Source organism: Rattus rattus, chromosome 1, assembly GCF_011064425.1.
Source record: "Rattus rattus isolate New Zealand chromosome 1, Rrattus_CSIRO_v1, whole genome shotgun sequence".
Classification (NCBI taxonomy): Eukaryota; Metazoa; Chordata; class Mammalia; order Rodentia; family Muridae; genus Rattus; species Rattus rattus.
The window spans coordinates 35,040,356-35,065,310 of NC_046154.1; the positions used below are offsets into that span (position 1 = coordinate 35,040,356).

At 50.2% G+C, this 24,955-nt stretch overlaps 1 protein-coding gene across 2 annotated transcripts; it reads right to left on the bottom strand.

Moving 5' to 3' along the window:
- Positions 1–8,286: 8,286 nt before the first annotated feature.
- On the bottom strand, positions 8,287–23,409 carry Nt5c1a (5'-nucleotidase, cytosolic IA). Of its 2 annotated transcripts, none has more exons than XM_032898663.1 (6): positions 23,223–23,409; positions 16,515–16,682; positions 16,012–16,141; positions 12,784–12,906; positions 11,036–11,220; positions 8,287–9,313 (listed from the first exon to the last, which is right to left on the bottom strand). In XM_032898663.1, exons 1-6 carry the CDS (start codon positions 23,346–23,348, stop codon positions 8,957–8,959), a joined length of 1,089 nt encoding a protein of 362 aa, XP_032754554.1. In that variant the 5' UTR covers positions 23,349–23,409; the 3' UTR covers positions 8,287–8,956. The 2 variants fall into 2 exon arrangements, with proteins under 2 accessions (XP_032754554.1, XP_032754560.1); XM_032898669.1 differs by lacking the exon at positions 23,223–23,409 and adding an exon at positions 17,434–17,641.
- Positions 23,410–24,955: the final 1,546 nt, after the last annotated feature.

The window sequence follows — 24,955 nt, forward strand, 5'->3', positions numbered from 1 at the left end:
GGTTCTAGGGCAGTTGAATAGCCCAATGCCCTCCAAGGTCAGAGTCACCATGTGGGTGCTGGGAACAGAACCTGGGTCCTCTGCACGAGCGGCAAATGCTCTTAACCACCAAGTCATCTGTTCAGTCCTAAACATATCTTAAAGTACACAGTGAATCTTCATGAACTATGGTATAGTTACCAAAAGTACCTGGTTTTTTTTTTTTTTTTTTTTTTTTGGAGCTGGGGACCGAACCCAGGGCCTTGCACTTGCTAGGCAAGCGCTCTACCGCTGAGCTAAATCCCCCGCCCCCTGTTTTTTTTTTTTAAAATGACCTACTGGGAGTTAAAGTGTGACCAATAGGAGACTATGTTGCCCTTGGGTCGGTCACCCATGAGCTCAGCAAGTAGGAAGGAAGGGCACAAAGGAAGAACAGTGTTCAGGAGCTTCCTACTCTGTTGCTCCTTCCCCCAACTCCCCAAACTCCCTCTCACACCCCCCCCATTCAAGTCACAGCCTTGTCACCAGACCTTCATACTCAAATCCAGTTTTGAGAGCATTTTGGAAAGCAGAGGGTTCAGTCACGGCAGGGCAGCCACAAAACAGAAGGTATTGGGCACCACCTGTCCTCTATTCCAGCTGTTTCCGTTGCCATGGACACGATCCCCTGGCCCTGAACAGCTGTGAATGGTTCCAGTATCACGAGCCAATGGACATTATTCAAATGTCTCAGTGTCATGAAGACATCTGAACACACACTTGCTGGGACATTGCCCAAGATGGAGGCTCTAAGGCTCCTGAAGGCACCTGCTGGACCTGAGACGTGAGGAAGGAGAAGACCTCATGCCTCTCATCCCTGGGACCAGGTATGTGGGGTGGAGAGGGAGCAGGCTTAAGGTTAGAGGATCAAGGAGGCACATTTGGGTCTAGTCTTATGGTCAGAAGAAATGCTTCTTGCTTCAACAGGCAGAGGGAGGGCTGAGATGTGTAGCCAAACCCCAAAATGGCCCACACTGCTTCGCTTCTGACATTTGCACCCTTGTGTAGGCTCGTCACACACTGAATTGGGCTTGTGACTCATAGAAGATGGATGAAGCTTTTCCTGGATTTCTGCTCTAGCTCATCCTCTTCCTTAATGTCACGTCCTTTCTGCCTCTTCTTCTCCATCCTCACCCTTGGCAGCTCCAGAGCAAATAGAGTCGACATCAGGAGCTCCACTGGGGTGTGTTGGCATCCACTCTTGTTGCTTTGATAAAACCCCGACAAAGGCAACTTGTAGGAGAAAGGCTTTACTTTAGCTCACAGTTCAAGGGCAAGGAAGCCATCATGGCAAGAAAGCCAGGGCATTAGGCGGCAGTCAGGAAGCAGAGGGACAAACGGGACTGTGTTCAGCTCCCATTCTTCCTATATAGTCTAGGGCCCAAGCCTAGAGAATGGCGTTACTCACGTTTAGCGTGAGCTTCCCGTCTCAACGTAACTGGGTTCCACAGCAGTGCGCCCAGACTGTAGACGACAGGTGTGTCACGAGGCTGAGATGTTTAACCAACCCACCAAATGGCCCACACTGCCTCACTTCTGATATTCAACCCTTGTGTAGGATGATCCCACACTGAGTTGGGGTTGTAACTCAGTGTAGATGATTCAGAGCCTGTCACGTTGACGAGGAAAAGCTTGCCTTTCTGGAGTCTACCATCTTGGAGTCTCCCCTCATGAAGCAGGGTCTATGGAGAGAGCTCAGTCATGGGACTTTGAGCCAGGTTTGGTGGCACATTTCTGAGGTTCCAGAACTTGGGAAATTTGAGGCAGAAGGATTTTGAGTTTGAGACTTGCCTGGGCTAAATGGCAAGACCTCGTTTTTCTTTCTGAAGTCTGAGGACAATTTTATTACGATCTAAGAGGAAAACATCAGAGCAAGCAAGCTGTAAATCCACACAGCTGTAGAAGAGAGAAGAGGAAGAGAGAAAACAGAAAACCGTGCCATGGTGGAAGGACAGGGGATGTTTCAGTGAGAGTGAGGAAGCCCAGAGCATCCGGGAAAGCATGCTTCACTGTGTGCCCCTGCCTGGCTTTGAACTTGCCTTGTAGATCAGGTTGGCCTCAAACTCACAGAGAGCCACCTGCCTGTACAAGGAATAAAGGCACAGTGGCCCAGCCTACACCCGGGCATTGGAAAAAGAACCGAAATAAAAAGAGCCGGGATGGGATGGATGGTGGTGTACACCTTTAATTCCAGCACTCAGGAGGCACAGGCAGGCAGATCTCCAAGTTCAAGGCCAGCCTGCTCTACAGAGCAAGTTCCAGGATAGCCAGGGTTATACAGAAAAACAAAACAAAACAAAAAAAAAAATGAGGGCTGGAGAGACGGCTCAGGGGTTAAGAGCACTGACTGCTCTTCCACAGGTCCTGAGTTCAATTCCCAGCAACCACATGGTAGCTCACAACCATCTGTAATGGGGTCTGATGTCCTCTTCTAGTGTGTCTGAAGAGAGTGACAGTGTACTCATATATATAAAATAAATAAATCTTAAAAACAACACACACACACACACACACACACACACACACACCGAGAGAGAGAGAGAGAGAGAGAGAGAGAGAGAGAGAGAGAGAGAGAGAGAGAGAGAGAGCAGTTAGAGAGATGGCTCAGAAGTTAAGTGCATTCTTCCAGACGATCCAGTTTCTAGTCCCAGCACCCGCAAGGCAGCTCACAACTGTAAGACTTGTCTCAAAACGACGACAGAGCTAGATTTCTTAGGGTTTATTCTAACTTCTGGATTCACTTATAATGAGCTTTTTTAAAAAAAGGAAAAGGAAGAAAAGGAAGGAAGAAAACAAGACAATATACACATATTTGAATGGCTATTTATTTGATGGCTTTTAAGAAGCAGAAGCCCTTGTAAGAAGAAGGCGTAGGCTGAGCATGAGGAAGGGACTCACAGTGATAAGCTCGCAGCATCCTTTGTCATGTGACCAGGAAGGGAGTGGACAGAGCAGCCCCCCCCCCGCCCCCATGTGCTGAGAGCAGGCTCAGGAGCGATGCTAAGAAAGGTGTGTGCCCACTCAGGTCCCAGGTAAGGACGTCACACAGACAAAGGAGCACATGGGCTCTAGTTCTCCAAGGAGGCACTTGGGGGGGGGGTATGTCAAACAGCAAGGCAGAGGCGTCAGGAGAAGGAGCCCAGGGTGGTAGAGAATGGAGACAGCAGGGGACTACTGTGAGGTGTGGGCTTCGTCCTTGCTCTTTTTCTGAGCAGAGGACACTCAGACACTGTTGAAAGAGGAGATTGGAAGTTTATAGGTGTGTTATTTTAAAACTAAAGTTTGTGCCCGTTCATTCAGTTTTTGTTTTGTTTTATTTTGGTCTTTTGGGTTTTTTTTTTTTTTTCAAGACAGGGTTCCTCTAGGTAGTCCTGTAGACCAGAGAGACAGAGTGAGACCTGGCTGGCCTAGAACTCAGATTTGCCTACTTCTGCCACCCTAGTGCTGGGATTAAAGGTGTGGGCCACCACAGTCCAGCTTGTTTTAGTTTTAAGACAGGACCTCACTGTGTCGACCACCCTGGAGCTTGCTTGGAAGAACAAGCTGGCCTTGAACTCAGAGATCCACCTACTTCTGTCTCCAAAGTGCTGGGATCAAAGGCGTTCACCACCAACCATATCCATTATTATTCAGGTTTTTTTTTTAAATAGAGTCTTCATATGTAGGCCAGGCTGGTCTTGAATTTAGCATGGTCCAATCCCAGTTTCTCTCGTGCCAGGATAACAGGTGTGCACTTCCAAGCCTGGCTTTACCCAAGCACTTAAAACACACCAGGGATATTTTATGTCATCTCTGAGGTCTCTTAAAGACCACAAGCTGTGATTTTGAGAGTAATGTCTCTTCCATTCTCAGTAATTTGAGTCTAAAAGTCCCAATTCATTGGGCTTCAGGCAGAAAGCAAACTGGAGATTGGAGAGGTGGATCTGACTAACAACAAAAGCTTTCTTTGGGCTATACAAAGTTTTCTAAACTTGAAATGGTTGCCAATAATTGAAAGTTCAGATTTCTAATTTCTCAGAAAACAAAACAAAAAGATAGAATACCAGGGCCCACCAGCCCAGATTCCTACATGGCAGGGGTATACTGGATTCTCAATGCTATTTTTCTTCTCAAGACCTTGCCCAATGCCCTCTGCGCCTGTTTCTTATGTGGCTCCTGTAGACACAGGGTTTGTGGCCCCTGACACACACACACACACACACACACACACACACACACACACACACACACACAGTATGTTTGCAATGACCTTGGCAGCTTTCTGATCAGTGTCAGCTACAAGCCTAGCCTTGAGTAGTGGCTGACAGCCATGAAGGCACATTCAGCCTGAGCTAGGAGTATGAAATGCCAGTCTGCAGATTTCTGGTTCGCCTTAGAGAAACTCTTATTTTGCAAACACAATTTGTTCATTCTCTGGAGTGGGGGTGAAGTGGAGGGCATCAGGGAGACACTTCCAAGTCAAGGTCAGTCTTGCATGTCTGACAAGAGCAGGAGGCCCAGAAAGATGTCACCTTTCCTAGTGGTGGCCGTGAGATAGCTCCTAATTGGACCATATTAACTCCTGTTGCCGGGAGGGAAGAGATGCGTGGGGATTGAGTCAGGTGGAGGCAGATCCTGCCACTTCCTCCCCAAAGCTGCAGAGCCACAGGGGAAAGAGACAGAGAAGTCAGAGGCAACAGAAGTGGAACAGAAGCAGAAAGCTAGAGAGGAAGACTGAGAGGCCTGGCTTCGGGGATCACCTCAGGTGATCCCATGCAGTGCCCATGGGATGAGGAGAGTCCCTAGGATTAATGCTGGTCATCAGCATGTGGGGCCCAGGATCCTCAACTAACACAACTGTCCATACACACTCCAAGCTCGCAAGTGTGCGTGACACACAGAGACACAGACACACTTGTGCACACAGAGTCACCAGCAGAGAAATCCGAGCTTCGGCACCCATAAATACATACTCAGTCCGTACAGAGGCACACATTCATGAATGTTTCCCCATACATAGGTCACAGTGGTTTTCGGTGAGAGCCATCAGCTCGTCATACGGAGATGTTTCAGGAACATTGTCAGAGCACCTAAAGGAAGTCCTTTTAGGCTGCTGGAGTCCAGCATAGTAACCAGTAGCGTAGGAGAGAAAATTAAGCCATGCACTACTGGCACAGCTGAGTGCCAGCCTACAGTGTCACCTACTGGCAAGCGAGGTTTCTGCACCTTGCCTTAAGGGTAGAAGCCAGGACACTTGCTCTCAGGTATCCTTTCCTGCACAGTTGCCAGCCATGGGGCCAATGGTCCTCCTTGTCCTTGTCCTCATCCTCCTCGTCCTCTTCATCCTCCTCGTCCTCCTGAAATGCTGCCTGAAGAATCTGAGGCCAAGCCTGGGCTTTGTAAGGGGGACTGTCATGATGGGATAGTGACTTCAAGCGTGATAGTAGATAGGACAGCTTGTCATGTTTGTAGTGGATTCTGGAACATTCCATTGTGAGGGTGGCTTTGTTGTCCCATCACTGACGTCTGCTAGCTGGGTAACTTTGGGCAAGTTATGGTGGTTCCCTGATCAGGATCCCTGGTCAGGATACCTCTAGGGAGTAGACATGGGCCACAGTACTGGAATGTCTCATGAAGGCAGGATTATGGTAAGATGTATTTCCAGTGGAGGGGTGTGGGCAGCTGATGGTATCAAGGGATACCCCAGGGACTTGGGGCAGAGCTGTTTACCACATTTGATATTCTGATCATGTCTTTGACCGCATGGATACACACTAATTGAATACAGGTGTACCATCAAGTCCATTTTGGATCTGAACACCTTGCTAGCTTCTATTTTCTTTCTAGCATATTCTGCTGCATTCCCATGAATGCAGTTGGACCACCATGTAAGTAAAGGTTTGCTTTCTCCTTTTTGTGATGGGGTCTCATGGACCCTAGACTGGCTGTGGACTGGCTATGCAGTCGAGGGTCACCCTGACCTTCTGATTCCCCCTGTCTCCCTCTCTCTGGTGTTGGAATCGTAGGTGTGCACCACCATGTCTAGCTTATGCATTGCTGTGTGTTGTGAATCCAGGCTGTTGAATTCAGTAGGCAAGCACTCTCTCGACTGAGCCAGATGCCCAACTATATCACTCCCCCCCCCCCGAAGGGAGTTCTGTAATAATCTTAGCCGTCTCCATGCTTAATAACAAACAGAGCTACTGTTCTGCTGAGTGGCAGTTCCACTGGGCCTGGAATCCTGTTGGCAAGCACTTCCTAGGAGCAGAGTTCTGCCAGACATAGGGACATGGTACTTCCAGCTAAAGGGCTCCAGTGATCTGGGATCCATGGTTCCTCTACGCCAGTGTTGCAGTTAAAGGCTTCGCCTGGGGCTTTGGTGCTCAGTTGGTTTTTAAATCTCCTGGTAACACAATAAATAAAGCTTCACATTGCCAGGCTTCTCAGCTCTTGAGGCCGTCAGGAGGACTGTCTGGCTGCAGCTCGAGTCTGCCCCCAGGACTTCTGGCCTGTTGTACCAGCTTCAAAAGCCTCTGCCCAGGCTTGAGATGCTCATCTGTGGTCTCAATAATAGAATTTGGACCATTCTGCGCTGTCAAGTGCTGTCTGTATCTATTAATGATGGTTCCAGTGAGAGCCACAGCCCTTTACTGCACCTTATCTTTTTACTTCTGGCACAGCACTGTTCCTGTTTCCTGGGAAACCTGGGAGGGTCTGCAGCCTTCAATGAGCAGGCCCTGGGCACTAGATCTCATCCCAAATTCAGCAGCAGCTGGTGCTGTCTTCACAGTCCACAGGTCTTTCCTGACTGGGCAACCTAAGGACAATCCGTGAGCCTCTGCTCTGCATATCCTTACAAGCTTCTTGAGACCACTGACCATGAGCCTCTGCTGAGACCCTTCAAGGGGCTCTAGTGCGATCCAGTGAAGATGGAAAGGGCCTTGACACTTCCTCTGTCACCCCAGTTTCCTCTCCTTGCAGCTGTTCTTGGGCCACATGGCATCTCTGGCCAAAAGTGGGGTACAGATAGTGCAAGGAGATCCCCTTGCAGACTTTGATGTCCTGGTTATAATGACGAAAACGACCCTGTGTGAAGACACCTTCACCCCACGCCCATCTGGCTGCAATAATGCCAGTGGCTCCATTAAGCAGCTGTGGTGGGTGTCAACCTCACATCCCTTCCAGGAATAGCATCTGCATGCCCGTAGTGCAAGCCTGGTCCAGGGTTTCTCTTCTGGCCCAAGCTGGTACTCACCTCTGGGAGTTCTTTTATCTTCCTTTTCCTCCTTCCTGCAGCTGTCACTCCAGGCCACACTACCCAGAACACGAACTCATTCAGACCCTGATTCAAATCCTAGAAGGACAGAGGTTTGAGTCCCCGGATGCCTTCCCCCTACCTCCAGGCTCCTCTCCTCTGGCCCTCCTCAGCTCCTGGCCCCCGATGATGCTTCTGGGTTCCCTCATTGCTGAAATCCCGGTGGGAACCAGGCAATCATTGTACACATTCATGCTTGCCCTTTCTTGTCTTCCAAGGGGGCCAACCATCCACTCTTCCACCCTTCCTCTGAGTGCCAGGGCTGCTTAGCAAAGGAGGAGGTGGTCCATCACTCATCAGGTGGAGAAGAAAGGGCTGTAGAGATTCATGCAAAGATGGAGCAATCGCAGATATCTCTCAGGAAGGCCAGTTCATCCCAGAATCCTTTGCATAGCACCCCAATAACAGCGTATTACTTCCGGGGTAGCTCTGACTGACTTCTATTCACTCTCCACAGCAGAACCATGCTGGGACGCGTTCAACTCATTCCTCCCTAAGCTACCACTTTCTTAGCGTCTTTGGTTTCAGAACGGACCTGATACTTCCCACATCTACACCTCAGGCACAGCCTGGACAACGACTCGCTTTAGAGCCTGTGGTTTCTCCATATTTAGGGCTAGAGTTCCCTCTCTGTTAGTAGAACTTCCTTACAGCACGGCAGGTGGAAATGACTGGCAGACCCAGGACTGAGCTGAGGAGACCGGCAGGCAGGACTAACTGAACTTTGCCCTGAAGCTAGAGGCAAAGGAAACCCAGAGTTGGCGAGCCACTGAAGCCTTCTTCAGAGAGAGCCTGCAGTGCCCTCTGCTGGCTAGAGGAGAATCTGCATGTGGGCGACGTTCCTCCCTTCAGTTCTTCAAACACCTTGCATGTAGCAGCTCTCCACGGCTCAGGTTAGCAAATCACAGCAAGCAAAGGGTCACCTTGGGCAGTGGTTTCTAAACATGAAAAAATTATCGAGAGAGAATCTGTGCAACACTGTGCACACTTCTCATTTGATGGGCTTCGGGGTTGAGGGGCAAAGGGCTGGAATCTAGCCTATGTCCCGGCTCGGGCCAGAGGAAGGAAGGGCCATTAGTTTTGTAATGCATTCACTTAGACAGTGTCCTTTTGTAACCCACACAGGTGCCATGGGTACTAGCAGCCCCAGCACTGAATGATTAATTTAGTGCACAATCTTATAAAACCAAGCTTCTTTGGCTAAAGGACAAATTGAAAGCCACCCAAAAAAATGGTAGTATGCCAAGGCTTATGAAAAAGGGGAACTTAAGTCATGCATCCATGCCAGATCTGCTTTAGATGTTAAATCTACCCACGTTCACACAGTGTTCTTTGCACTACGTTAGAGATAGTTCTCATCCCAAGCCCTTAGGCATGCTGGCTTCTCTGTCTACACGACTCTCTGTCCCACCAGTTTCTCTCTGACACCCAGGATACTCTGCCGAGTGCTGCTTTCTAGCCAGGGTCCTGGCAATGTTTGCCCAGGAGGGATTTCGAGACTGCTGGCTCTGTCTTCGAAACGTTCTAAGAGTACCTGGTACAGAGAGATGAGTGCGGCATGCAGGAGGGTGGACAGTGAGGAGCCAGAAAAGTTCACCAGCCGCGGTTCAGAAACGTGACAGGGCCTGGAGCAAGATAGCTCAGCTACTGTGGACCTAGGGACTGCTTTTCCCGCCGCGGATTCTGAGCTACGCCGTAAGGCACGTGGGCGGCCACGGTGCCCATCTCCTGAGCTCCGGCCACGTGAAACATCTGGTCATCAAAGAAGATGTGTGGGCGGATCTTCTCAAGAAGAGGGCCCTTGGGTGCTCCAGCTAGGAATAAGGCCTCATCCGTCTCCAGGCCCCAGCTACGTAGGGTCTTAAGGGCCCGGGCTCCAGAACTGGCAGCGCTGCGCGCTGTCACCAAGTAAGTGCGAATCGGGCACTCCAGCCGCAGGCCTTTGGAGTAGAATTTCTTTTGCAGTCTACCTAGTGCTTCCAGGAAGCCCTTTAGGGGACCCTGTGGAGAAAAGGAAACAGAGATGCTGATTAATTCACCTCTCCTAAACATTTTGCCTTTGGTCCTAAAGCATCAGTGATTGGCTGTTGGGGTGGGAAATCCCTAAATCCTTGGGTAGTTTCCGTCTGCCCCATCTGGCTCCTGTGTGCATACAGGGCTGTAGGTACCTTAGTCTGGGGTCTGTCTTAATGTGATCAGGGCTGTTCAAGAATAACCATAACCGGGCTGGAGAGATGGCTCAGTGGTTAAGAGCCCTGTCTGCTCTTCCAGAGGTCCTGAGTTCAATTCCCAGCAACCACATGGTGGCTCATAACCATCTGTAATGAGATCTGGTGCCCTTTTCTGACCATGGTGTACATGCGGGCTACATTGTATACATAATAAATAAATAAATCTCTTTAAAAAAAAAGAATAACCATAACCAGGGCAACTGTTGCTATGAATATCCGTCCGTGTAGCCTACAGCAATTCATCCTACAGCTCTGTAAGTGTGGTCTGTGCTCATCAGCAGAGAAGCAATAAGAATGAGCTAGTAATGGTGGCACAATCAGCCAATCAGCACAGACTCCATTGTGTCTGGGAGCATCTGGGCCAGATGTGTAACCACTGACTATGAGCCTGCCTGTGGACAGATGCATATGTGTCTCTGGGGATCAAGCTCTGGGGTCAGGGGAAAGCGCCCACTGAGGATATGTGAGGAGAGAACTGGATGGTACAGAGTGTAGGACATAGCCAGGGACCTAGCCTGCTAGGCTTGGAGGGTTTCCTAGCTTAGGAACCTGGAGTAAGCTGCGTTCTGTTAACCACCTAGTGGGAAAGTGCACTGCTCTGGCTCCCACATTCCTGTAAAAGCTCAGACTGGAGTTCCCAGTGGAGCTAGGGAATCCCCTTACCCCGCACACAGACAGGTGAGGTTCCCTGAGCCACTTAAGGAATGACAAGAGGTGGCCCAAGGGGACCCACAGCCCTCGCTCCCCATGATGGTGTAACATGGAGCTCCTCTTGTCTCTCAGTGAGGAAGCAGGAGCTTCTGGCAGGATGGGGCCTTACTCAGGAGGGTATCCCAAGAGAGAGCTGAGGGTCACGGGGAAAGGACAATGGATTACGAGGGGAGTGTGTGTGTGTGTGTGTGTGTGTGTGTGTGTGTGTGTGTGTGTGTAAGAGAGAGGGAGAGACAGAGAGACAGAGAGACAGAGATGGACAGAGACAGACGAGACAGAGAGACAGACAGAGGTTTTTGTGGAGTTGGGACTTGGGACTTTAGAGAGGGTTCAAGATTCAGAATGGGGCCTGGGGGTTCCTGAGACAGCGTTTGGAGGAATAAAAACAGAGAGTGAGGGAAGGCTTCGGTGAGGTGCTTGGAGAGATGCTGGAGACCCAGGAGGTGAAGCACGGCACTTGAGTGAGGAGGTGGGACCTAGTGAAGGGGTGGGGTCTCAATGAAAGGAGCAAGGAGCCAAGAGGGAGAGGTTCAGAGCTCAGGAGGCAGAGGGAGGTGGATCTCTGAGTTCAAGGCCAGTCTAGTTTACAAAGCAAGTTCCAGGACACCCACGCCTACACAGAGAAACTTTGATTTGAAAAACCAAGGAGAGAGGAGGCTTGGTTCTTAGTAGGAGAGGGCCTGGTGGGGTGTGGACTTAGCCTGGGTTTGGCCTTGGATTCCGGCCAGTCCAGGTTCTGGGGAGTGAGGAGTTACTCAGGAGTTCTGGGAATGCGTGGCACCTGCGCCAAAGGTTTGTTCTCGTGGGCCTTCTCATGCTCAAAGAATCTGTCCAGCCCATGGGCCTTGACAATGCGCTCTGACTCATCGGAGAAAAGTACTGCGTCCCCATCGAAGGCCACGCGGAGCTGGCTCTGGGACACGACCACGTCCTTGCTAGGGCTGAAGATGGTGGCAGCTGCAATCCCTGGGCAGAGAGAGGTGAACATAGTCTGAGCCTTGGCACAGAAGGTATTCTATGCTATCCTTGTTGCACCAGGACTAACGGGCAAGCCTACCAAGGACTCATTGAAAGCATTTATAAATTGGAAGGGCACAGTTACTGGCCCTAGGAGGCAGCGGCTATGGCTCTGAGGAAGCACCATGAGGGTCCCTATCAATGGCTGAAGGCTACCTCATTAATATCTCTGTAGGGAGCTCTGGAGGCACCCTTAGGAGGGGCACTGAGGAGCTGTTTATCAGCTAGGATGAGGGAATTACACTGAAGACCATGTTGGTGTGGACCATCTGAGCAATAGTCTTAGCTGGAAGCACAGGTCTCCTACGTCACTGTTCTGTTTGGAGTTCCTCACCCTACGTGGAGAACAGATAGGGAAGCACGCCTGTAGGTGTGGTCACTCCCTCACAATTGATTCCAAGTTACCTACCTCCTCAGGACCAAAGTAAAATTAAGGTTCTTTCAGGTCCGTATGAGGGTGAGCTCTCGGACTGCAGTGGGGGTGGATGGAGGTGGACACCCTGACTACAGCCACTAAGCGTGCGGGTACATTGAAGTCACTGTGGCCCAGGCTGTGAGATAGTGTGTTTAGTCCTAGGAGGCAGCATAAGCCACATGTGATAATGGACATATTCTTTCTGGGGACCAGAGCTCCAGGCTCCAGTCAGGTGAATTCCCTCAACAGTCTTCATTTCTCCAACGGCCACTTCTATCCTGCTCCTTGGTAGGACTCTAGCACCACAAAAGTAGACTTCCGCAGAGCTCTGGGGAAGAGCTAGCAGTACAGGTCTCACAGAAGCTTCACTAGCCTACGGATGACCAGGGTAGGACCGAATCCTGAGTGTCAGACTACATACCCTCTCAGCTCCGTCAACCTAATGCCAAGAGGACCCGAGCCCCCACTACTCTGAGGCACACCTATCTGTTAGCTTGTCCCAAGATCTCAACCAAAGAGTGTGATGTGTCTAGGGAGATGCCTTCTGGGTCCTGGTTAAACAAAGCCCCACAGACAGAAAAGAGGGAAGTTGACAGGAACCCCTGAGTGTTCATCCTGGGAACACATCCAGACAAATGAGCAGTCAGTCTTTCCTCCTCTGTGGGCTCCCTTGAACGGGGCACATGGAATGGACTTCTCATTACCAGTCCTTGTAGTTGAGTCCCCTAATCTCACCTTAACACTGGCCAGCCCTTCTCTGGGAGATGACTGATTTTGAAAGTTTCCTCTCAGGCTGGGCTACCTCTTTCTCATTGACCCAGTAATGGGTAGAAGTCTCCTAGCCACACAGGAAACAGAACTCTGGTCAGCCCTGCGGGATCTTAGAAAGCAGTGGCTTTCTGGTCTGGAAGGAAAGTTCCCATTGGAACGGAGGCTAGGCGATGCCAATGAGCATGCACTGCAGGGCGAGAGGAGGCAAGAAGAGGATTAGGTAACCCCAGTGTCTGTTCAAAGCTCCGGCAGCAGGTTTCTCACCACTGGGACCCCTTTATGTGTGGGGAGGTGTTCCCGCATTCTCCCGCCTCATTCTGACTTACCCTCATCAATGGCTTCTCGCACTTTTTCTGCATCGGCTGACAAGTAGAGGTTGGTGTGGTAGGCCTTGAGGTAGCAGATGGGGCTATTCCCACCTGTCATGCAGAATCGCTCAATGAACAGGTCTGTGGAGAGGTAGAGAGTCCCCGATGAGGCCGGGGTCAAACTTCATACCCCATAATGGTCTCTCTGTGCTTGAACTGAGCGGTGAGGGAGCAGAGTGACTCTGTTTCAGCCTAGCGTTCCCTCACCCAAGCCTCTCCATCCTTCATCAAGGAAATAAGATGATCACGGAGTGGGAGAAAACACCTGCCCATAGCATCTCCACCCAGTCAGGGAATCACGGGACTGGAGACCCTATCTTCCTGGTCATAGCTGATTGGACAGGAGCAGACTCTAGACGCAGCTGAGCCAATCAGAATCCAACCTGGGTAGCTTCCTCCCAAATCTGCAAAAGCTTTGCAATAGTTGCTGGCGGACAAGTGCTGCTATCCTCGGGCACTTACCATCACTACATAAGTCCCTTAAACCAGGCTGCCGTTCTCCTCACAGCCCACAACCTAAAGGGTTAATGTCTGACCCCTTCTCAGCACTTATCCTCCAGGTGGTTAAATATTGTTAACATTACTCTCGTGGTCGGCGATCTGAAATCAGTGTTATAAAAAGCCAATTGGGGGTTGGGGATTTAGCTCAGTGGCAGAGCGCTTGCCTAGCAAGCGCAAAGCCCTGGGTTCGGTCCTCAGCTCCGAAAATAAAATAAAATAAAATAAAATAAAATAAAATAAAATAAAATGCCAATTGGAGACCAAGGGTGTATGTAGTTCAGTGATTGAACACACACAGCCCGCAGAACTATATTCTAGTTTCGTTCCCAGAACCCAAAATAAAGAAATACATTAAAAAGTAGTAAGTAGGAACTGGGGAGATTGCTCAGTGGTTAAAAGCACCGGCTGCCCGTCCAGAGGTCCCGAGTTCAGTTCTCAGCACCCACAGAGCAACTCACAACTGTCTGTAACTCTAGCTCCAAGGAATCTGATGCTTCTTCCAACCTTCAAAGGGCCCATACAGGGTGGTTTGGCCTACACACGCAGACACGTACATAAAGTCACATGTTTTGGTTTTTTACAAAGGTAGTGAAGCCAAGTCCATTGGCACATGTTTTCAATCCCAGCACCCGGGAGGCAGGAACAAAGGGTAGTAGTACTTGTCTGCAATGTCTGAAAGCCCTGGCAAGGTTAAGGCAAGAGGCTCTCCAGTCTGAGACTAGCCTGGCCTCGGGATCTACACAGTAAGATCCTGTCTCAAAATTAAGTAAATTAAGATAATACATGTGTAACGGGGTTGTTGTCTGCTTGAAAGGGGATCTTGTAAAGCTGTAAATGTGGATGGGTTGGTGCTGGTGGTTTCTCCTATTTAAAAAAAGATGACTTCATTACTTTTATGTGCATGGGTGTTTCACATGCACATATGTCTGTGTGAAGGTGTCAGATTCCCTGGAACTGGAGTTACACACAGTTGTGAGCTGCCACTGGGGTGCTGGGAAGTGAACCCCCAGAGGACGTGGATCCTCTGAAAGAGCAGCCAGTGCTCTTAACTGCTCAGCCATCTCTCCAGTCCATGGTTTCCCCTTTTTTGTGTTTGGGAGTTTTCCCGGCATGTACCTCTGCATCCTGTGCATGCCTGGTCCCTGTGGAAGCCAGAAGAGTGCCTGGGACTATTCAGATTTCCTGGAACTTCAGTTACAGATGACAGCAAAGGACTAAGCTTGCTAAAGAAGGACATTGAGGTCCGGGGAGAACACAAGCCCAAGAGAGATGCCAAGACTTAGATTCTGGCCTTTCTAAGTCCAATTTTCCTCTCTGCCCTGTGGTTCTAAGTCGTCCTGGAAACAAGAATGGGCTCCCTCACTGGAAGCTTGCTCTGAGGGACTCAGTGCTTTCATTCCTAACTGGACTTAAAGGAGAAGCACCCTTTCACTCTGAACTGCTCCGAGTCTCCGTGAGCCTTGCGAAGCTTGTTGGTCTCCTACAAGTAGAGAAACTAAGGGGTGGAGGCAGTAAACACCTTTCCCAGTTACACAGGGAGTGGGGCCTGTCCAGTGAGGGCTGCAGCTGGCTTGTGCCGGTTTATTAAGAGTCAGTTATTAAATGTTCAGGAATTTTATGAGCCAGTTATGTTGATCAACCATGGGTGGCCGGAAATTGGCCAGGGACGGCACCCTCACACTGGCAGCATTTCAAATCAGTTTGGTTTGTTTCATTTTTTACAGGTTTTCTAGACAAGGTCTCTCTTTGTGTAGCTCTCGGCTGTCCTGGAACCCACTTTATAAGGCAAGCTGGCCTTGAACTCAGATGGTCACCTACCTCTGCCTCTGGAGGGTTTGGATTAAAGCTGTGTGTCATGACACACAGCATTAATTACAGTATTGTATGTATGTATGCATGCATGTATGTATGTGTATATGTATGCATGCATGTATGTATATATGTATGAATGCATTTATGTATGTATATATGTATGTATGCATGCATGTTTGTGTGTATATATGCATGCATGTATATATGTATGAATGCATTTATGTCTGTACATATGCATGTATGCATGTATATATGTATGTATGTATTTTGAGACAGGGTCACAGGTATCTGAATATGTGCTTAAACTACTGATTCCTCTGCCTCCAGGGCACTGACTCCACGGTTCTGGGATTACAGTTTTATACTACCATGCCTTTTTGCTATTCGTTTTTTAATTCAGTGCTGGGGATCCAACCCAGGGCTTCATGTATGCCAGGCAAGGATTCTACCAATTAAGCCACACCCACAGCTCTTTGCTTTTTGTCTGTTTGTTAACAGGTTCTCATATATCTCAGGCTGACCTTGAACTCACTATGTGCCATAGGAGGACTTTCCTGCCTCATCTCACGAGTGAAGGGATTACATGCATGTACTAATAATGTAGCTAGTTTTTATGCAGTACTGGAGATTGAACTCAGGACTTTCTGCCTGCCGGGCAAGCACTCTATCTGTTGGACTACAACCTAAGCCTTATTAGTTTTAAAAGATTGGGGTTAAAGATACAACACAATGGAATACAGTGCCAGGTTAGCAGCACAGTGCTGGGGTTAGGATGGCTGTCCTAACCAGGATAGCCGAACCCAGCCTGACCCTGCGGCAGTGTGACCTCCCGCGGGTGGTAGGGCGTCCCATGATCATCCGCCTCATGCTTACCGTAATGGTTGATGCTGTTGATGAGGCGAACCCCCACCTGAGCATGGTTGTTGGTCATGAGGACGATGTCAAAGATATCTTCGCTATCGGGGTACAGCTCTCGAAGTTGCTTGTTCACAGCCTCCAGGGCCTGGCAGGGAGACAGCAATCTCTAGTCAGCATCCGGGTGATTGATGAGTGGAGTCGGTGGTCAGGGATGCAGTGAGAAAGGAGAGGGGAGGCTCGAGAGTGACTTGGTAGAATGAGATCTGTGCACTCCACCACATGCTAATGGCGTTTTCCACCACTGGATAGGGTGCTCACTACTCAGAGGCATTTCCTTAAAGGGGGACGAAGAAGGACAGCTTCTCCAACTGGTTACCCAGCCTGCGGCTCTATCTGTCCAGAGTAGGGTGGCCTCTTCCCACAAAGGCTCGGTCCCCTAGTCATGGGATTATTGCCTCTGCCAGGCAGAGCTTCTGACAAAGGCATCCTGTGGTTCATTTCAGGAACTACCCCCTCACCTTTACAAAGGGGAAGGCGGGCCCAGGGCTGAAGGGCTGGTTCTCATGCTCCAGCTGGTATCGGACGTACTCCTCTACACCCTGCTCCGTGTAGATCCTCTGTTCCTCATCCATTCGGAACAAGGCTCTGGAGGACACTGCGATGGTGACCGCATTCTGAGGCTTTGGCTGTAAGAGGAACAGTGTGACAGACTGTCACCCAGACTCATCCCAAGCCAGGTGCACCTGTGCAAGCTTCTCCTGGACCCTGGAATGTGGGGAAGGCGGAGGCTCTGCTCGGACAGAGGCAGACTCTGGTCTGGACCGTGCTGGAGACTGGTTCTCTATTTAGGAGTGTGATGGGAGGGAGGGGCATGCCCCTGGGGAGCTTGAGGTATTGTTGGCCATCTGGACACCAGAGAAAAATGAGTACAATGTATGTAGCCAAAGTATGGCTACATGGAGATGACTCCCAAATGGTTTCCATTATGAAAAAGGCTGCATGCCCTCAGGAAGAAATTAGAGCCCAGAAACACAGTAATTATATAAGAAAAAAATATCTCCAGCCTGGGTCTGTTTCCCGAGCTGAGCTCGAGATTCACATATCTAACTGCCCCAGTCAACCAGCAAGCACTCCAGCTTACAGTGCCTGGGGCTCAATCCCCTCACCCCAAACCCGGCTCTTCCCACTTTCCTCATCTTGTGCTGGGCTCCACCGTCTACTCATCCAGATCACCACTTCATGATCAGACAACCAGAGCCAGGAAGTCAACCTTCGCTGCCCCCTCTCTCCCCATTTGCTTCCTCACCGACCAATGGTCTAAGCCACCCGTGCTTGGAACCTACCCCCTTCTTTCTTCTCTTCCAGCGCCCAGCCCACCACGACCTCTCATCCTCTTCAAATTGCCAGAGGAGCCTCCTAAGGTGCAGGCATACCTACAGCTTGCTTCTCCAGTGGTGCAGAATCACGCAGACAGCCTTTCCTACAGAGCAAGAAGTCCTTTGCAACAGACCTCTACTTCCTTTATTCCCTCGGCTTCCCTCCCCAGCTTTGCGCAACCTTACCTTGCTCGCAGTTTTGCACACCGTTCCCTTGCCCTTAGACTCTTGAACATGGTGCTCCCTTTGCTTACTGTGTATAAGAAATATCCTTTCCCCTCTGTCCCGTTATCTCATGCTCTCGCTCTGTAACTCCACTTCAGTTGGTTCCTCTATGGAGTTTGCCTTCACCTAGCTCTGCTGAGGAAGGATTCTGGTCAGAAGATATAACTCCTGTCCTCAGAGATCATCAGAGGATGGGGGAGAGGACAAGCAAACAGAACTAAGAGGCAAAAGGATGGGCATCAGTGACAGAAGGTAGAGGCAAGGTCTCGGTGGTAACTGGCCTTCAGAAGAAGTCATTAGGGGAGAGGAAGTCATTAGCCTTTGGGAAAGTCCTTGAAGAAAGAGACCACAAGGATCAGTGAACCCAAAAGCCTTCAGAAAGTGAGCAGAGGCAAGGGCAGGGGAGAGAGTATAGATGAACCCAGGATAGGTAGGGGCCTGGATTCCAAAGGGAGTCCTCGCAAGAGGGTCTTAGCAATGCTTCTCGGCTGCTATATCTGAATGTATCCCCCCCCCAATCTCATGTTGAACTCTAACCCTGAAAGAGATAGCATTAAAGGGCATGGCCCTTGGGAGTGCTTAGGTCTTTTCTTAGAAAAAAAGATACCAGAGTTTGCCTTGACCATTCTGCCATGTGAAGACACAGTGAGAAACTTACAACTTTAAGTGAGGAAGAGGATCCCAATCTTTTGGCTCCTTAATTTTGGACACCCAACCTTCGCAACTGTAAGAAAGACATCTGTGGGGTTGGGGATTTAGCTCAGTGGTAGAGCACTTGCCTAGCAAGCACAAGGCCCTGGGTTCGATCCTCAGCTCCCGGGAAGAAAAAAAAAAGACAAAATAAAAAAAAAGAAAGACATCTGTATTGTTTAGAGTGTTAATGAGTTAATTGCCCAGTGTGTGGCACTGTGATACAGTAACCCAAATGGACCAACACACCTGACCTACATAGGATGGAATGAGGAGCCTGCCGCCATGGACAGCAGCTGGACCCTGATCGATTTCTGGGGATTATCAGAATATGGGTGTGCAGGAAACTCACGGACACCACTTCTTTGTGAGTGGGACAGTCCTAGGGTCATGATTCCTGGTTTACAGGTGAGGAGAGAGGGTCTCAAATTGAAGCCAAGACCTGTAAGTGGACCTAACATTATGCTTGTTCACGATAATCTTGGGGGTGACGTATTCAACCCGCGGCGAGGTCCAGTTGATTGGCAACATTGAGTGATGCTATGCTGGAGACATTGGAAAGCAGGATAGGTTTGATTTCTGTTCCCAAAGAGTTTCTGGATCATCCATGCAGATATTCATGGTATCTTTGAGAAGACAAGGAGAGGAGCGTGCCATGAGGACAGCCGCTGGACCCTCCTCATCTCTGGAGAAATCAGAGTATGCGTGTTCAGGGAACACGCTGATAGCACTTCTCTGTGACCTGGACAGCTCTGGAAGACAGGACTTTATGGAAATGCTCTATAAACTGTGCTCTGTGGCTGTGTCGTAACTTCAGATGTGACTGGTGATGATGAAGGTTTCAGTTTTAATTTCACTCGCTTAAAAAAATGTGTGTATGTGTGAGCGCAGGCTTGTGTGTGGAGCCCAGCAGTGGATGGCAGGTGTCTTCTCCTACTACTCTCTACTGTATTTTTTTGAGGCAGGGTCTCTCACTGATCCCAGAGCATGTTGACTGGTGGTACTGGCTGGCCAGTGGGCTCTGGGCTCCAGAGATCTGTCCCCATCGGCTCAATCATGCACACAGTCACACATGGTTTTCACGAAGCTGCTGGAGAGCCAAACTCAGGTTCCTTGTGCTTGTGCGCTGATGCTCAACTGACAGAGACATTTCCTGGTCCCTAAACTGATTTAATTTTAATGAATTTAAGCAGTTTCCTGTAGATAATGGCCAGTGAAGCCTCAGAGCCTCTCAGAATAGGAATGAAAAAAACAAAAATTTCCACACAGTTGTGTAGCTGGCCACAACTCGTATTTGCCTCTTAACTCTAACCAAGATTGTGCAGGTGGCCGGTGGGGGCCAGTAGAAGAAAACCCTCTGCTGGAGCGCAGCCAAAGGCTTTTGCCAGTTTCTGATCACCTGTGTGCTGGCGTGTTCTCGGCTGGGCATTTCTCAACCCCATCAGCACTTGGGAACCTTAGGGACAGAGCTGCCATTCCTGCAGAGACATTTTCCTCCATCCACTTCAGACAGGGTCTGAATCTGGTCCAGGCCATGCATCCAGCCTTGCTCTTGACCTTCTGTCCCACAGCCTTGACACGCTGCTGGCCTTGGGTTTCCTTTAGGAGAGTCAACCAGACTCTCTCAGATCCTGCTCCTGACCATTGCAAGAAACATGTCTCGATTGCCTTGGCCCCTGCAGTGTGTGCTTTTCCCTCACGGACGAGGAAAGAGGGTCAGGGTATTGCTCACGCAAAAAGTCAAGATGAGATCTCAAGTCTCTAGCCTCTAGCCTCTAGTTTGGCCTCTGTCCTTGATATGATATGATCCTCCCAGAGGCCTCCACCTTTTGCTTTAACCACTTGCCTAGACACATCCCAGCCTCCTTTTCCATGTTTGAAAGAAATGACAAAAAACACTGTATCCGAATATTGTGGGGTTTCATGACGGGATACTCTTCCCTTGAAAAATGACAGTCCCCAGGACAGAATTCTGTCTCCTACCCAAGTCACTCTGCTACAACATAGCCGAGAGGGGCCTCGGGAACACAAGTCCCTTAGGTTGTCCAGCCTCCAAATGGGTCTGAAAAATCAGTATCTGTCCAGAGCCTGGATCCCGCCGAGCCCTTGTGCCTTGCAGGATTCTTATCATCCAAACCATGTGTGCACCCAAGTCAGAAAGTCCATTCCAGGCTAGGGACTGGGTCAACTTGGGAGTACTGAGCTGTAGGGAACCACGGTCTTGCGAGCTCTCAGGGTTTAAGCTGATCGCTGTGGCTTTGGGGTAAGGGCGGAAGAGTTAACAGAGGGCAGCCCAGCCCCACCGGCCTGCCTGGGGAGCTCCCATTTAGACCAACAATCTCTCTACTGCACTCAAGTAGGAATGTAGCCAAAGCTGTTATTTCTGGAAAGACATAGGAGGGATGCTGGGGGAGACGAGGATAGGATAGCTCTGGGTGAAGGCCTCTGACCCCAAGAGGTGAGGGTCTCTGATGGCCTTCACTAGGTTAAATATTTTACTCAAGCTCTTGGGAATGAAAATGAGGCCAGGCCAGGCCAGGCCCTGATGGGGCCCATGAGGCTTACAACCCCCAAAATAGCCTGTGGAAGGAGGAGCTGTGACAAGAAAGATGGGGTTGGGAGCTTCACCTAATCAGACCAGGGTTCAAGGCCTGACGAAGGGGCTGTGACCGACCATGGCCTGGTTCTCTGATGCTCAGGGAAGGAAGCGGATTTTTGAACATCGAAGGTTCTCTCCTGTTTCCCAGCAGTCTCTCCTCCCCATCCTCGGGCCCAGACATTATTACTCCAGCTTTGCTATCTCATCAGCGTGGCTGCTGCCAGACTCGCCCTTTCCAATCCACCAGATAAACAGCCCAGTGTGCTCTTCATAAAATGAAAGTAGAACCAAGTTAATCCTGCTAAAGAATAATAATTTTTTAAAAAAGGATCCTGCAACAGTTCCATTATGATGTTCATTTTTTTTTTTTTTTCGGAGCTGGGGATCGAACCCAGGGCCTTGCGCTTCCTAGGCAAGCGCTCTACCACTGAGCTAAATCTCCAACCCCGATGTTCATATTTTTAAAGGTAAGTTGACCATTTAGTCAAGTGAATTTTTAGGCAGAACCCCGCCACATGGGTAAGCCAAATATACAATTGCTGTAAGGGTATTTGACAGTTCAGCTCATATCTACGCGTCTAGATGGATGTATTTGTTACAAAACTAATCAATAAAACAACACTTTGGGGACCAGAGAGATGGCTCAGCGGTTAAGAGCACTGACTGCTCTTCCAGAGGTCCTGAGTTCAATTCCCAGCAACCACATGGTGGCTCACAACCCTCTGTAATGGGATCTGACGCCCTCTTCTGGTGTGTCTGAAGAGAGCGACAGTGTACTCACATAAAATAAATAAATAAATCTTAAACAAACAAACAAACAAACAAAACAACAACAAAATCCCAACAGTTTGGACAGCAATACATTTGAAAGCAGGAGTTAGGGCACTACCACAGACTTAAGAAACTTCGTATCCAGTAAAAATTTATTTTTATGTTTCTGCACAGTTCTGAGAGAGTCCCATTTGCACACCTTAATACTTGAACATGGGAAGAACTGCTTTTTCCCCCCACAAATATTTAAAGTATTTTTCTAAGGAGAAAGAAATTAGATTCACAGGTCTGAAGACTGCCTGAGACACAGGGTTCCACAGAACCCAGCATGAAAGCCTCAACCCCACTACATAAGGTCCAGGCGCTTTCACTCGGTCAGAGCTGTCTCTGGGCTGGGAGCCTTTTGAGTCCTTGTAACACTTCCCCCAATGATCCTGCATTTCCCTCCTAGTATGGATTCTGAACAAGTCTTGAGCTTCAAAGACAGCTCCTTGCTTTTCACTCAATCCCCCTCCCCAACCCCTTCTCCCAGGAGGTCCCACCCACTGAAGCTTTAAGATCAATTCAAAAGCCTTCCTGGTGGCAGTCACCCCCCTCCCCAGTGCTCCCACAGCTTGTAGGATCTTTTACCTGAGAATCCACCATCTCTAGAGCCTCTGTGGGCACACTCCAAACTCCTGAGACAGGCAGGCCACAACTTACGATCTCTGTCACCAGGATGAGCCAAGGCCTAGAGGTAACTGAGGATGGAGTGGCCTCCTGGGTAAAGTGTTGTCCTGAAGCAGTGGGATGCTTTAAGGTCAGACTGGAGGCCTTTGTGTAATGCCTTCTGGGTGAACTTCTATCCTCAATCCCTTGCCCAAGTTCCTGGGTCTAAGGCAGAGAGGCGTGAACTACTCTAGGGTATCATGAACTTGCCCAATAGAGGAAGCGGAATGCTTGCCTCTGTGTGAAGTTGCAAAGGGCTGATGCCACCATTGAGATCAGAAGCAATGTCTAAGGTGCAAAGCCCTGCGTTGGTAGCTCAGAGCCTGGGAGCGAAGCCCTGAGTCTGGAGCAAGTCACCGGCCCTTTAAGATGCGGGGAGACCGACCTGATTCCCCAGGGTCCGGATCTGCAGTTAGAGCCCAAACGCCGAGGCTTGGGTCTGGAAGCTGAGCTGGCTGCATAGATGGAGGAGACCTAAGAGCCCAGAGAGCAGCCGGGTTCCCAGAGCCGAGCAGCTGCTGGGGGTTGCTGACCAGCTCTTCCAACAAGTGCGGTCCGCGCTGCGCGTTCAGGCTGCCAGCGCCGGGAACGGATAGGCCCTGATGACAGCATGGGGGAGGGGTATTCTGGAGTAAAACCTGAACCCGGGATGGGGGCGGGGGAGAGGGAAGCCACTGTCACTATAGTAGAGCTCCCAAAATAAACTGGAGCCCTAGCCAACTGCTGGGCACATTCTGGGGCCAAGAAGCCGTGTCACCTTCGGGAGGGGCTCCACAAGTCCCTTCCCAGAGGGCTTGAGACCCCTTCCCTGGAAGTGGCCCTTCCCGTGTTCCCCCAAATCCAAGCCCTGCTTTTACCGATTTGGGTTTCTTCTTGGGCGAGAGATTGTCATAGAACGTCTTGGCTTCCTCCCAGCGCGGCACCGCGGCGGTCTCTGCCCCTGGCCCGGGTTCTCGGGCCTCCGGGGGCTGTCTTGGTTCCATGCTACGGCTCGGATCCGCTCCGGCCCGGCGGGAGAAGACAGCGTCGGAGACAGGGAGCTCAAGGAACTGAGCCGAGGGAGGGAGGCGCGTCCCGGGTGGGAGAGGCAGGCGGGCAGGGCCGGGAGGGAGTGCGAGTGAGCCCGCCCCGCCCGCCGGAGGTGGGGGACTGTCAGGTCCAAGCCGCCCGCTTGACATTTAGGGGAACTCTGATTCCTCGACCCAGGTTTGAAGCAAATGGGAGCAGGTGCAGTCTGCTTTCTGGAGCAGGCCGAGTGGAGTCAGGCTTGTAGGGTACTGCGGATTCGGGATTGTGGGGATGAAGCTCAAGGGCACCGAGAGAAAAGGAAGCCTAACATTTTCCCCTCCTAACCCGGTAATTCCCAAAGAAGGAAATAAATAGGTAAGCCCTCCTCCAAACTAAAAGCTGTCCCTAACCCCATCAGAGGCCAGCATCGGACCCTGCGTGATCCGTCGCCTTTCTCCAAATTCCAGTCTATCCCTGGACCCCGCGAAGTGTTGGACAGCTCCGTTAAAGAACCGGGAGCCTGGTTACGTGTAGGGGGAAGTGTGGGTCACAGTTCTTACACACACACAGGCGAAGGAGCTCTTGAATCTAGGGCGATGTATGCTCGCCTAGTGGGCGACGCAGTCAAGAGTGATTTCAAGGGACTCCGAAACCGGGTTCATGTCGGCTCCTCTGTTGGCCAGCAGGGGGCGTGCATTTCCAAGCCCCGCGTCCTGAGTTTGGGGTGGTTAAAGTTGTAGGTAGCTGGAGGAAGAGAAGGGAGAAATGGGGTCTGGGACCCAAAGAATTTTAGCCTAGCATTTCAGGATATTATTCACGTTGGTGCGGAACTCTGAACTATCTGCCTCAAGGTACAGCCATCCCTCAGACATGAATTGGAGATGCCTGAAAAACATTGGTTTAGCTGAGTGGTGGTAGGTGGTTGGTGGTGGTGGTGAGGGTCCTTCGCCTGGAACCCAGGACGGAGTGGAGCTCTGTCCAGCCTCCGCCATGTCTAGAAGGAGCCAAGCAAACTTCGTTCTGTAGGGATTTCCTCCTGATTGAAACATTCCTTCTTGGGAGGCTTTGGGGCACAAGAAACTCACGAGATTCAAGAAGCCCAGGGAATTTTAAAGATTTAGGGGTCACCTTCTAATTATATGAATATCAAGCAACCCTCTGCTGGGAGAGGGGGTCCTTTCGGTGGTGTAGCTGCCTGCAGGTCACACGGGGAACTCCAATGTTGCCGTTTTCTTGAGTCAGCACCCATGCTGGGCTTTTTGGTGATGTGGTTTCCAGAGTTGCTCAGATCCCTGTAAGTAATGCTCACCCACGCATCTGTAAGTAATCCCAGAGAACTCACCTGCTCAGCAAACCGAGCTCAGATGGGATCCCTTTGGGTGCCACCCTTTATTTGGAGCGAATAGAGATATCTACCCTGGAAAAGAGCAGTAGGGTGGACTTGGGCAAAAGAGAGGGGGAATTAAAAAAGGTTGGGGAAGTAAGTTCAGATGTAGCCTTTTCCAGGTTTGGCTGGATTGTGTGTGTGTGTGTGTGTGTGTGTGTGTGTGTGTGTGTGTGTGTGTGTGTGTGTGTGTGTGTG